Source organism: Microcaecilia unicolor, chromosome 1 (assembly GCF_901765095.1).
Source record: "Microcaecilia unicolor chromosome 1, aMicUni1.1, whole genome shotgun sequence".
NCBI classification, from domain to species: domain Eukaryota; kingdom Metazoa; phylum Chordata; class Amphibia; order Gymnophiona; family Siphonopidae; genus Microcaecilia; species Microcaecilia unicolor.
This window is the reverse complement of record NC_044031.1, coordinates 75,776,289-75,790,211: the sequence shown is the minus strand read 5'-3', so window position 1 is coordinate 75,790,211 and position 13,923 is coordinate 75,776,289. Positions and strand designations below refer to the sequence as shown.

General features: G+C 42.0%; 1 protein-coding gene across 7 annotated transcripts in view; it reads right to left on the bottom strand.

Annotated features, from left to right (window-relative positions):
- RBM33 (RNA binding motif protein 33) overlaps positions 1-13,923 on the bottom strand; it is a 453,495-nt gene that overhangs the window by 87,636 nt on the left and 351,936 nt on the right. For all 7 annotated transcript variants that reach the window (XM_030198521.1, XM_030198536.1, XM_030198551.1 and 4 more), the window contains one exon: positions 7,762-8,418. In XM_030198521.1, the coding sequence (XP_030054381.1) occupies positions 7,762-8,418 (657 nt within the window). The remainder of the gene's footprint in view (positions 1-7,761; positions 8,419-13,923) is intronic.

Below are 13,923 nucleotides of genomic sequence, written 5' to 3'. Positions count from 1 at the left end.
AGGGCTCACTTGCAGTCCAAGGTATGCAGTGCACTTTCACCAGGATGGGCATGAGGTTTTGAGAAAAATGTTGGAAGAACAATCGACTGGTTAAGATGGAACTCTGATATCACCTTAGGAAGGAACTTAGGATGTGTGCAGAGAACTATTCTGTTATGGTGAAACTTTGTATAGGGTGGATCAGCTACTAGGGTCTGAAGCTCACCGACTGTGTGAGCTGAGGTGACTGCCAGCAAAAAAACAGGACCTTCCAAGGTCAGGTACTTCAGATGACAGGAATGAAGCAGATCAAAAGGAACTTTCATCAGCTGGGTGAGGATGATGTTGAGGTCTCATGACATAGGTAGAGGTTTGATAGGGGGCTTTGTCAACAGCAAACCTCTCATGAGTTCAACAACTTAAGGCAGAGATGGGTTTACCTCCAATACGGTGATGGTAAGCACTAATTGTACTGAGATGAACCCTTAGAGTTAGTTTTTAGACCAGACTCAGAGATATAGAAAGCACTCAAAGCAGTTTCTGTGAAGGGCAAGAGAGAGGATTTAGGGCCTTACCCTCACACCAGACAGTAAACCTCTTCAAACATCTCTTGGTGGAATCTTTCCTAGTAGCCAGCAGGATCTTGGAGACACCCTCAGGCAGTTGAAGAGATGCAAATTCCACACTCAACATCCATACCATGAGGGCCAAGGACTGCATGTTGGGATGCAGAAGAGATCCCTCATTCTGCATGAGGAGGGTCAGAGAGCAGTGCAACTTCCACGATTCATCAGAAAAAAAAACAACTCCAGAAGAGGGTACCAGATTTGTCTGGGCCAATAAGCTGCAATGAGAATAATGGTTTCCCAGTCCTCTCGAGTTCCAGCAAAGTTTCCCCCTATCAGAGGGATCAGAGAATATGCATACAGAACGCCCTTCCCCCAATCAAGGAGGAAGGTTATCTGACACTAGTCTGCATGTGATCTGAGTCTGGAGCAGTACTGAGAGACACTGTTGTTCAGGTGACTGGCAAAAAGATCCACCAACAGGGTGTCCCACTCTCGGAAGATCCTGCAGGCAATGCCCATGCTGATGGACCACTCATGCTGTTGCATCACCCTGCTCAGTCTGTCTGACACACTGTTGTCTCTCCTTGCCAGGTATGTGTCTCAGAGCACTATGCCATAGCTGGCGCAATGCCACATCCCGACTGTTTCCTGACACAGGGGGTAGGAACCTGACCTCCCTCTAGCCAATCTCTGAAAGCTTTTAGATAGTTCCAGATTGCCTGAAGCTCTAGATTGATCAAGCTTGGTCTCCAGAGTGGACCAATGTTCCTGGGTGTGAAGCCTTTACGTATGAGCTCCCCCGCACAGACTAGATTCATCTGTGGTCATAATCTGCTGTGGCAGAATTTGGAATGGAAGTCCCAGAGTCAAATTGGACTGAATTTTCCACAAGTGAAGTGATGTAATCGAGGTGATATCTGCAAGCTTCCCCATGGCCTAACACTACTGAGAAGCAAGGGACCATTGGGCACCTTTCAAATGGAGGCGTGCCATGCAATGTGGAGGCCCTGAGGCCTAACAACCTCAACATCTGCTGTGCTGTGGGCCTGCTTACTGTGCTGGACCTGAGTGGCAATGCAAATTAGAGCATCTGCCCACAGGTAGGTTTGAGCTTTAACCATGCCAAGAAGGATTCCAATGTACTCCAACTGTTGTGCTGGGAGTAAATGGGACTTGCGGTAACTTGATAACACCAACATCATCCAAATGGTTCTCTATATTGATACTTGAGTACCCTACCTCAATGCGCTCTTGACCAGGCAATCATCAAGATAGGGAAAAATGAACTCCCAGTCTGCATAGCGACACTGCAACTATGGCTAGGCATTTTGTGAACACTGGGTTTGGACATGATAATAGTAGTAGTGTTTTTCTACCCAAAATCAGAGATATTTCCTGTGTCTAGAAAATATCTATGAGGGTGAAAGCATCCCTTAAGTCCAGAAAGCACAGCCAATCGTTTGCCTGACTCATGGGACAAAGGGTGCCCAAAGATATCATCCTGAACTTTTTTTTGATAAGGTATTTGTATAGGGCCATTAGGTTTAGGATGGGATGAAATTCCCCTGTCTTTTTGGTCACTAGGAAGTAGCTGGATTACAATTTCTTCCCTGGAAGAACAGGTTTGATTGTATGGGCCTGTAGAAGGGAAGAGAGTTCTTCTGCAAGCACTGCCCGATGCTCCTGGGGGACAGCTTAGATGAATCTGATACAATTGAGGGTGTAACCCCTCAGACTATTTTGAGAACCCACCGATTGGAGGTTATAAGGGCCACCTTTGCTAGAAAAAATATGAGCCTCCCTCCCATCAGTAAGTTGTCTGGGACAATCACTTTTATTGTAGATATGCTCTCCTGAAACCTGTCAAAATCTCATCCCCGGCTTTCACTGGGAAGGTGCCTGTGACTTCTGGGGTTTCTGCTGCCGTCTGGGGCTTCGGACTGCTAGGAAGATCAGGGCAGAGCAGCTTACCTATACCTTTAAGAACTGTAGGGCCTCCAAGAAATTAGCAGCCCTGGGCTTATCCTCTATCACCAAATGAAATGGAATGGATCTAGCCACTTCCCCAAGAAAAAAAACCTAGAAAGGCGAGTTCCTCTGGTGGGGACTCTGTGCTCCCAAAATGGGGAAGGGTCTGAAGGAAAACCAATGGAGTCCTACTCCTAGACCTCCTCTTGTTCCACCTCAGACACCCACGAATTGTCATGAATCAGACTCAGCATAGTACTCTTCCTGAGAAGGCTGTGTGTGTCTGCCTCAGGTGACTAGACTGGTGTCTAGATTCAGGGCATGAACACAGAGGGTCAGGACCTGACCTGGACACTGGCAGAGCTTCCTCCGTCAATGGGCTGGAGAAGAGCACTGCCTCTTCTGAGACCGACGCTGGCCCCTTAGTGTTGATACACAGGTGGCAGACAAGGCATGGGTTTCCAGGATTAACTGGTGTGAAGCCATGGCCGGCATCAATACCCTTGAGGCCTCAGCATTGTGCTAGCCCAATATCTGTTCCAAATCTTTCTGCAGCATGGCCCAGAATCGTATCTTGGGATAGGCAAAGGTGTTGATACTGCAAAGGTGTTGATGCTGAATCGGAAGGCTGGTTCCAGTGGTTAGGACGTGCTTCTCAATTATCAGAAATGCCTATGACCTGGGGTTTCTGGCACCATGCTTTGAAGGGGACCCATGTTGGTGCTTCCTTGCTTTCACTCAACTCATGACATTCGGGTCCCTCAGTGCCAACAAGGATGATCTCGAATCTAGAAGTGTTCTCAGTGTCAGGTCCAATGCACAGGACTATACCAGTGCCCAATGTCGAAGCAGGGGGAGACCTCCTTGATGTCGATGCAGCAACTCCAACCACGGGGACCAATGCCTCCAATGCTGATGGATCGGTCGTAGAAAGGCCAAAACATTTTCTTCCGCAGGGCCTCTCTGCTTTTCTTTTGGTCTTTTCTACATTTTAAAACAGAGAACACAATTAGAGGCCTTTTATGATCAGGGCCTAGCCACGGCAGACAGCAGCTATGGGGGTCAGTTCTAGAAATAATTGCACCTAGAGCACCACTTTAAACCACGGGGGGGGGGGGGGGGGGGGGGGGGGTTTCTGTGACACTGAGGGAAAAATAGCTGATGCGAAATCAAATAGCTCAATTGTGAGAGATGAGAAATGCTCTTCACTAAAAAAAAGAGAGAAGCTCCCCAACTGGCGCTCAGGCCTAAGTGGGTCTCAGGGCTATGAAAAAAACAAGAAAACTAAACTTGCTGGGGAGAATTCACAGAATGCAACCTCTCTGCTCCAAAAACAAACAAACAAAAAAAAAACCCCTAAAGACTGCTGATCCTGCATGCTCACGCTGAGCAGGAAGGTACTTGGGAATGCACGGTGTGCTGCTGTCAAAGACTTCTTAATGTAACAGAACTCCAGGTAGTGTCTGCACCGGGCTCTGTCAGATGACATCAACCATATCAAAAAAACAATGTCCTGCTTGCCCTCAGAGAAAGTATTTACCACCCTCCACATGATTTTGTCCTAATATTGCACGTATGTCACATTGAATGGTTTCTGACCTTTAAACAAAATATATTAGACAAAGGCAACCTGAGTAGATACAACACAGTTTTTAAATTATTACTTCATTTATTTAAGCCACAAAGTTATCCAACACCCAAAAAGTAACTGCCCCCTAAACTTAACAACTGGTTGTACCATCTTTAGCAGTAATAACTGCAACTAGGTGCCGACTGTAATTAGATATCAGTCTTTTACATCACTGCTGAGGAATCTTAGCCCGCTTTTCTTTGCAGAAGTGCTTTAAATTCAGACACATTAGTGAGTTTTCGTGGATGAACTGCTTGTTTCTAGTCCTGCCACAGCAGCTCTATTGGGTTCAAGTCAGGACTTTGGGCCATATAAAACTTTAAATTTTAATTTAATTTCCACCCTTGCTGACAGGGAGGGAAAAATGGCCAATGCAAGGTCGAAAGGGCTCTATGGCTCGGGGAGTTCAATGCTTCCAGGGCAACAGAAGGCTCAGAGGCCTCAAAGGCTGAAAAATGGAAAATAATTGAGCAAAATGATTAAATTGAAAAGAATTAAGACAGAAAAAGAAGAATATGAAGAAAACATATCCCGTAAAAAGTGAAGGCACCAAAAGGCAAAAGTTTGATGCACTGAGGAGAGATTAGAAAACCAACCTCTCGTGACAGACTGCTAGTATCACGCTTGAGCATCAGGTGGGAAGGCACTTATCTGTGCATGCGTGGTTGGGGTACTGCCTCAAATTTTTAAAGTGACAGTGCACAATGGCAGTGTCTGCACCAGGCTCTGTGAATTTATTATGCCTGTGTGTCTTCAGAGAATGCTGCTGTATAAGTCTTTGGTGAGACCTCATTCAGAGTACCATGTACAGTTCTGGACCGCACCTTCAAAAAGATATAAACAGGATGGAGTCGGTACAGCGAGCAGCTACTATAACATCAATGGTCTTTGTCATAAAACCCACAGGGACAGACTTAAATATTTCAATATGTATACTTTGGAAGAAAGGCAAGCGAGAGGAGATATGATAGAGCCAAGAGTCTCCTCCTTGCTGTCCCCCCCCCCCCTTTTCCTCTCTTGTTTTTGTGTTTTGGTATGAATATATGTGTTCTTTCCTATTTATTAGGAAGACCTTTTCATGCTCTAATAATGGATTTTGATTTTAATTGTACACTGCTGTGATCTTATTGCCAAGCAGTACACCAAATTCTAAATAAACTGAATACCCTCTGTGGAGTCTCTTTCAATTGAAAGGTCTAGAATAAGGGAGCATAGGTGAAAGGGGACAGACTTAGGAGTACCCTGAGGAAATACTTCTTCACAAAAAGGGTGGTGAATGTGTGGAACAGCCTCCAGGTGTACAGGTGGAGGAGATGAAGACATTATCTGATTTCAAGAAAGCTTGAGGCAAGTACATAGGATCTCTAAGGGAGTGAAAGGGAGAGTACATGGAATGGATGGACAGACCACATGGTCTTTATCTGCCTTTATATTTCTCTGTTTCTAAGTTCTTTAAATGCTAGAATGAACACAAGCTAAATATCAATTGGAATAAAGCCACCACTCCCTGTGGCCAAAATGTTTTTCATCCCCTGGAAGGAAAATAATCTCTAATAGAAAGGAAGGATGGTAGTGGTATGGATGGGCAAACTGGATAGGCTACATCATCTATATTTTCCCTTATTTTCTATGTAGTATACCAAAGGCAGTCTAGCTATCGCAAAGAGCCAAACACAGATTTAAAACCTAGTGGCTACGGTCTGCAATATCCACATGGGGAAGTCCGCTATTTTAGATATAAACTCAGCATTCGACTTAATAGATTCTACACGCATTCAGTACGCTTATCCTGAAAACCTGTCTAGTTGAGGATCCCTCAGAACACGCTTGAGAGCATGAAGTGTGTCTCTACAGAGCAGACAGTATAAAAAATAACAGAAGACACATTCAACACTCCATTCAACAGGACTATGAGAAGAACTGTAAAAAACTGTTATAACTATGTATATATTCATTTTGCACCACAGCTGTAAACCTGAGTTTCCAAATCCACTCCTGGAGGTACTTCTGGCAGGTTGAGCGAGAGAAGGACCCAGCATATACAAATCTACCTCCATTATTGAGGTAATTCTGACACCTGACTAGATAGGTGTGACTCCCGGAAAGAAGAAAGGTGAGACAATATTGTACAACAAATGCTGGCATTTTAAAATTTCTGTTTTACTAGTCTTTATAGCATGCTCTCAGTTTTAAAACTGTTTACACGTGTTAAAAAAATACTATACAAATGATAAAAAAAACTTCTGCACATTCCATGCGCTATGGCAGAATAGTATATTATTCTGGGAAGTTGCTGGAATAAAAATGGTGATGTAATTCAAAAAAGTGTGGAATATACACAGAGGACACCTATATGTACATAAGTACGTAAGTATTGCCATACTGGGAAAGACCAAAGGTCCATCAAGCCCTGCATCCTGTTTCCAACAGTGGCCAATCCAGGTCACAAATACCCGGCAAGATCCCAAAAATGTACAAAACATTTTATACTGCTTATCCCAGAAATAGTGGATTTTCCCCAAGTCCATATGGGAAGAGAATGGAATAAAAATAAAGAGCATTTCTACTCAAGTAAAATATAATTGACTTACACAAAACAAGAAGATGGTAACCTGCATGGAGCAACAAGTACAATCCTAATAAGGGGGAAAGGTACCTGCAGAGTGTGACAGATTGAACCTTGACAACCTTTCTGGGTAGACTGGATGGACTACGCTAGTTTTTAACTGGAGTAATTTACTATGTAATTTAGGTTATTGTTTTTACTAAGTTATTTTTCTACACTTGTTATGAATGATTATACCAATACCTCATGGCTCCATTAAGTTTAAGGTCAATCATATTTAAAGGCATGATGATGATGTTTTAGGCTTTAAACATTTTGAAGTAATTTCTGGACATGACCAGTCCATTCAGTCTGCCCAACAGGGCCGCTGAGAGACTGAACCGGGTACGGGACAGGGAGGACACTGCCGGGCCCGTGTCGCTGCAGCCCCCCCCCCCCCCCTCAAATCATCGTCCGCTGCCATATCAGGATTGAAGATTGAAATACCATGGTTGGCGGGGATCCTGAGGCCCCGCCAGCAGAAGGCATCTTCCTCAAGCATGGACTGCCTACCCCTGCTTTTCCACTCAGGGCATGCTCGGTTTCAAAACCGAGCATGGGCGCCTGAGAGGAAAAGCAGCCGCTCAGCAATGGGCAGAGGAGCAGTGCTGGAGGAAGCTCTGGGTCCTCCACAGCCTCCAATGGGGGCCCGGCACTGGAGTTTTCTCTCTCATGCTCCTGTCAAGAGAGAGAAAGAGAGAGAGAGACCACGGCACCAGGCCCCCCTTGGAGGCCTGGGGAATTTTGCCCCCATCCCCCCTCTCGGCGGCCCTGCTGCCCAACAGTCACAACACATTATTAATTCATGATTAAACCAATAATGAAAGGGTGTAAAATCTGGTATAAAATATCTAATCCTTGTCTTTTTACTGTTTTGGGGGGACAGACCATAGAAGTTCACTACTGCCAGCTTTCCAATTTCCAGAGGAGAGAATACTTATCATGGATTTGTATAATAGCAGCTTCAAATAAAAATTCAAAAACAAAAAGGAATCTGTTTCGACACTTACCCCAGCAGGCAACTTAATCATCCTGAACTTAGCACCAACATGTGGCCCATCTCCACCAGCACTGCTTGCCCTCTGCATGACTGTCCTTTTTGCCCCAGGTTTAAGTTCTAGTGGCCTTCCTTGAATGGATGCCACTCTAGCAGTCTGTGGTGGAGTCTGCACAGTTGTAGCCATAGCAGATCGTGTCTGCATTTTCTGAAACTGTTGTGTTGGAGTCTGAGGTGTGATTCTGTTTGGCCTCAGCTGCTTCACAATAGTATTTTGCTGATCTTGAACCTGTGCACAAAGGCTAGAAGCTGTTTGAAAATGTGGCTGGTTTCTTTGGGGCACACTGGTATGTGCAGTCTCTTGCTTTTGAACTTGCAATCTGTTTTTCATATTAGGCCTGACCATTGTGCCAGGCTGGGTTGGCAACGAGCTTCCATTAGTGGGTATGTGGGACGTTTGTTCCTCTTGCTGTGCTTGTGCAAGTGGCAGTGGCAGTGGCAATGAAGACTGCTGCTGTCGCTGTGCAAGTCTTTCAAGTAATTCCTTCTTTCTAGCTCCAGCCTGTTGTTGCCGTCTTAACTCCTTTTGTTTCAAAATTTCTTCTCTTAATCTCTTCTGTTCTTCTATTTTTAATCGATATAATCTAGTTTCTTCATCCTCATCAGGTAACTAAAAATGCAAATTAAAAAAAAAAAATCAAATCAAAAGCCAGAAAAGGGTCATGTTAAAATCATTGTACTGAAATTTGTTTTATTACTTATTCTATTGTATTTAACTTTGATGTAGTTGCTTTGGTGCTATTAGAAAGGTAGGCTAAAAATCTATATAAATGAATTTATGCATATCCTTCAAAAAATATATATTTTATATAGACAGCTATTTATCTATACACAAAACAATTTGATATATCTGTATCTATATCACATGCATACCTATGTATATAAAAGGAAGTATCCTGCTTGTTTGTGCCTAATGTCTGTCATCTGGCTTATATGCATTAGTGCGCTGTGACACTGCTGCTGCTGAGTTAACTGCCCCCCCCCCCCTTAAGATTCCTAATCTTTGATCTTCCACTTCCAAACCACTTACCACCAAACCCCTTTAATGCCACAGATCCTAAGGGCAGGAGCATGCCCAACTGATTTTTCTATTCCTCCTCTCTCTGCTCATGGTACAGAATTTCAAGATGGTGCCAGCTGACCAGTGGAGTAGTCCAATGTTTAAAGCGACAGGCTGAGAATCAGGAAAGCCAGGTTGAAATCACACTGCTGATTCTTATGATCTTGGGCAAGTCACTTAACCCAGGCATCGACAATGTTTAATTAGGAGCCAGCAGCTAAGACCTCTCTTGTTTCTTCTCCTTCCCCACCATTACAACATTATACCTCTTCAATTAAATCTGTGCTCATTTCTTTTGTCTGTGAAGGAGGCCTGTATATCACACCAATGTAAATACATTTACCATGCCCCCTTTCCAGAGTGACCCACAGTGCCTGTTCCTTATCCTGTAGGTCCTGCAATTGTGTGGTTTTAATATTATCTTTAACATATTATGACTATTAGTAGTAGTATATACCACCACTCCCCCGCCCCTTTCTTCCTACCCTGTCTTTTCTGAACAGATCAAACAATATTACAAGAACTATTCTGACAAGGGCATTTCCCCAGTTCTCTAGGTGAGATTATTTTGACACCTATATTGAAGGATTCTACCTATCAAACTACAGAAAATAGCTGGTATTCCATTGTTTACAAAAATTGCGGAAAGCACTTTGGCATGCCAACTGACCCCTTAACTATAAGACCATAATATTCTTTTTCCTTCTCAATCTGCTTTCCATAAAGACTTCAGTACTGAGACCCTACAAGGGACTTTGCATTCAGAAATACATATGCAGATAGCTCATGATCATCAAATGCTATTACAATTCTATCCATCTGCAGCCTTCGAACTGATGGACCATTATTTAATGATATTTACTAGATTCCAATGGTGTATCAGAAAGAGTGCTTGCCTGGTTCAGAGGTTTTCCTTGTGACAGATCATATTCAGTTAAATGGGCAACTATCTGGCAAATGGAAGATGAGATGTGGAGTCCCCTCAAGGCTCCCCACTCTCTCCGATTCTTTTTAATCTAGTCATGGCAACGTTTGGCTACACACTGAAGAGGAAGGGGATATCTTAATATAACTGATGATATTACCTTAATTATTCCTTTTGACTCTTCCTTTCAAGCTGTTACATCTCAAATATAGAATTGCTTTACTTTAGTTGAGGATTGGGCAGTTTCTGTTCGTTTGAAACTGAAGACAGCCAAAACCAAGTTAATCCGGTCTGGTCCTCCTATACTAACTCCAATTTGGGTTTGAATTGTCCCTACATATACTGGGGGTCATTTTAGACTTAAATTTACCTATGAAAGTCCAACTGAATAAGCTGATTTGAGGTGTTTTCTACAAGTTGAGAATACTTAACATTGTAAAACACTGTTTTTTGTTTTTTTTACACAATCACTTTGTTCTTCTTACCCAAGCCATTGTGGTTTCTTCCCTCAAATATTGCAATATGTTATACATTGATTGCAAGAGTTTTTTTCACGCATCTGCAAACTTTACAAAATGCTGCTTACTTTTTGGCATTCAACACCAAAAAATGGGTCATTCCTCTCCTTAAAAAACTCCACTGGCTGCTAATTCGTGCATGCTGCTTGTTTGAACTCTGCACCATTGTCTTAAGATTAATACATAGCGTAGTTCCACGTTATTTACCACATCTGCCTTTATCTCAAGCAAGGAATGGTCTTTTGCTATTTTTTCCTCCTGTGAACAAGATACATTATAAACAGTTCTTTACTGCATCTGCTCTTTATCAGGTTACCAAACTCTGGAATTCCTTTCCTTCAGGTGTTAGACTTGAACCCTCATACCTAACATTTCAGAAAATATTGAAGATCTATTTATTCAGGAAATATTTGACGGTTTAAATTCTGTATCTTTTTAACTTGCTGTTTCATTTTAGTAAAGCTCATTTATTATATTATTGGGGATGTTTGTTGCCCATAATTGACCTTTTCAGTAATCTGCACTAAAACCTTTTTTGGTAAGATGTAGAATAAAAGTTATTGTATTTTAATTCAGATAATCTTTGACTTCACCATCTTCACCAGAAGGCCATTCCACAAACTCACCATCCTTTCTGAGAAGAAGTATTATTTCCTCAGGTTACTCCCAAGTCTGTCCCCTTTCACCTTTATCCTATGCCCCCTCATTCCAGAGCTTCATTTCAAGTGAGATTCTCCTCCTGTACATTTATGACACAGAGGTATTTAAGCATCTCTATATCATATCTCCCTTCTCCCGCCTTTCTTCCAAAGTATACATATTATCTTTAAGCCTGTCCCCATACATTTTATCACAAAGACCACTGATCAATTTAGGAGCCATCTTCTAGATTGACTCCATCTTATTTATATCTCTTTGAAGGTATGGTCTCCAGAATTATACACAATACTCTAAATGAGGTCCCACCAGACTTACAGAGGCTTTATCACCTCCTTTTTCCTGCTGGCCACTTCTCTTCCTATGTACCCAAAGTATACTGCTGGCTTTTACCATTGCCTTTTCTACCTCTGGCCACCTTAAGGTCTCAAAGTCTCAAACCTCTTTCATGCACAGAAATACTTCAAACCCTAAACTATACTGCTCCCTCATATTTTTGTAGTCTAAAAAACAGAACTGAATGCAACTTGCCATGAGCTACAACCTTCTTGGCCTCTCATATGTGTGGCAAAAAGAAGCACTTCTTAGTTGGCACTATTATGATTTTCAGCACTGGCAGGACAGTGGCAGACAGTAGCAATCTCGAAGACCTTGGCTAGAACAGAGGAAAGGTGTGTGTGTGGGGGGGGGGGGGGGGGGGGGGGTTTAGGGACCTAATTTCATCAATACTGGATGGAAGGTGGGGTTGAACATAGTTACTGTGGCACCAGGAGGGGGTAGGGAACCAATAGGAATGATGGAATTCACCCATTACAAAAAATATATATTCAGTTTAAAATACAAACAGAAGTGTAGAGGCATTTCCCCTCACAGCTTTAATAGTGTAAACAAGAACTGTACAGTTAAAATAATTTAAAAACAATAAGTATGTTATACTTTTGATTTGCAAGTCACCTGGGACTGAGAAGGCATTCTCAACTTCTAGTTTGGAAGCCCATTCCAAAACAGATTATATGACTTGCAGCTGTTATTTAACAACAACAACAAAAAAAAGAAAATTGGCTGGCCTGGTTGCTCAGTAGCAATACAGAACAGTGCCATTTGGAAGACCTGGTCTTCCCAATTCCCAAGTTAAAATTTCAGCTCACCAAGTTGACAGAGGCTGGGATTGCTGCACAGATGGTGCTTAAGGCATCCCGAGATATGGGAGGGGGAGGGAGAGCTTTGTTGAGCATGTCTTTCTTCTGTGTTTGTACAGCGCTGCGTACACTTTGTAGCGCTCTAGAAATGTTAAATAGTAGTAGTAGTTCCACTGTTCACTGGTGATGCTTAATGACCAGATTTAGGGTCCATGAAAACAGGGTTCTAGAAAAAGCTCTCGCATGCCCTGGCTGATAAATGTTGCTGTGATGGAATGTAAAATAGGACAAAAACATACCCCAGGCCCTGACAGTTGTAAATAATGGCATATGGGACCAAATACAAGTCTGGATCCAGTAGAAAGAAGCCAGAAGAAAGGACTTGTTCTTCCAACCCAGAAAAAATATTTTGGTATATATACCAGATTAATGCCATTATAAGTAAATCGTACTGGAAAAACGGTAAATGTTTTCTAGTGAGGATAGTATCCTAATGAACCAAAGGAACTGAATGACACCATGTTTAAATTAATAATAAGTACACACATAGCTTCATGAGCTTTTTTCTTCTTTAGTAATGTTGAAATGCTTCAATAATTTGCTTTCTGAAAAAGTACCAAAAAGATGCATTAAAAATGTATAATTAGATGAATTTGCCGCTCCTTCAAAAGTTTCTATAACTAATTAAAAAATAAAATTTAAACATTAAATATGTTTTAAACAGCCAAACCATGACAATGTGGCATCCTGATGTCACAAAGGTTTTATCTTGCTCTTTTCTGACACACTAACAAAGGAAGGATGGTAAGGAACCTGAAAGGTCTGATTAGAACTATTGATTTTTCTTACAGAATTTTAAGCTTGATCTCAAGCTCATTTGTCACACAATAATTGATTATAATGAACAGTGCAAGTCCATCTGTCTGACCTTGAACCATGGCATTGACTTCAGAATCAAAATGTTGCCAATTGATGTTCTGGAATGTTAATAGTACTAGAAGAATGCCTTTATTACTTCAGCTTTAAATCCAAAATCACAACTTTTGTGGCAGATAAAGGGTAGCAACTGCAAGACTCAGAAAATTCAGCAGTAGTTTTTGAAAACTGTGACAATTCTGCTGCACATTTGCATATATTTATTTAGATGTTAAATTATTTGTAATTAGTTTTTCAATGGTCTCTTGTGTGTTCCTGGCATATGTTATGCTTCTATTCTTTTTGCTATCTCTATTTTATCTTTGTTCTTATATCATATTCCTTTATCTCCTGTGATACCTAACTCTGCTCACCGACTCCTCTTCCCAACCTATCATTTTAGAGTAGGTGTTTATAACCTGAGGCCCGTGGACCCTTTTATAGATTTCAGGAGGTCTGTGAACTTGGATGAGAAAAAAATACAACTTTATTTTCATTAACCTCCAAGTAAAATGTAGTTTTGCATTCAATAATGAAGGCAACAATGAATCTGGAGTGGATGAGTGGCCTAGTGGTTAGGGTGGTGGACTTTGGTCCTGGAGAACTGAGCTCGATTCCCACTTCAGGCACAGGCAGCTCCTTGTGACTCTGGGCAAGTCACTTAACCCTCCACTGCCCCATGTAAGCCACATTGAGCCTGCCATGAGTGGGAAAGCGCGGGGTACAAATGTAACAAAAATAAAAAATCTCACTATCTAAAAGTACTGTACCCTAAAAAAGTGAAACCAGAATACATTTGCTTGAGTGAAATATCTTTCTCTCTGAAGGTGTGTAAAAGAAAGTGGTCAACAAGTTATTTGTTAATGTTTTAATAACTATATTGAACATAATTGGTTTCCTC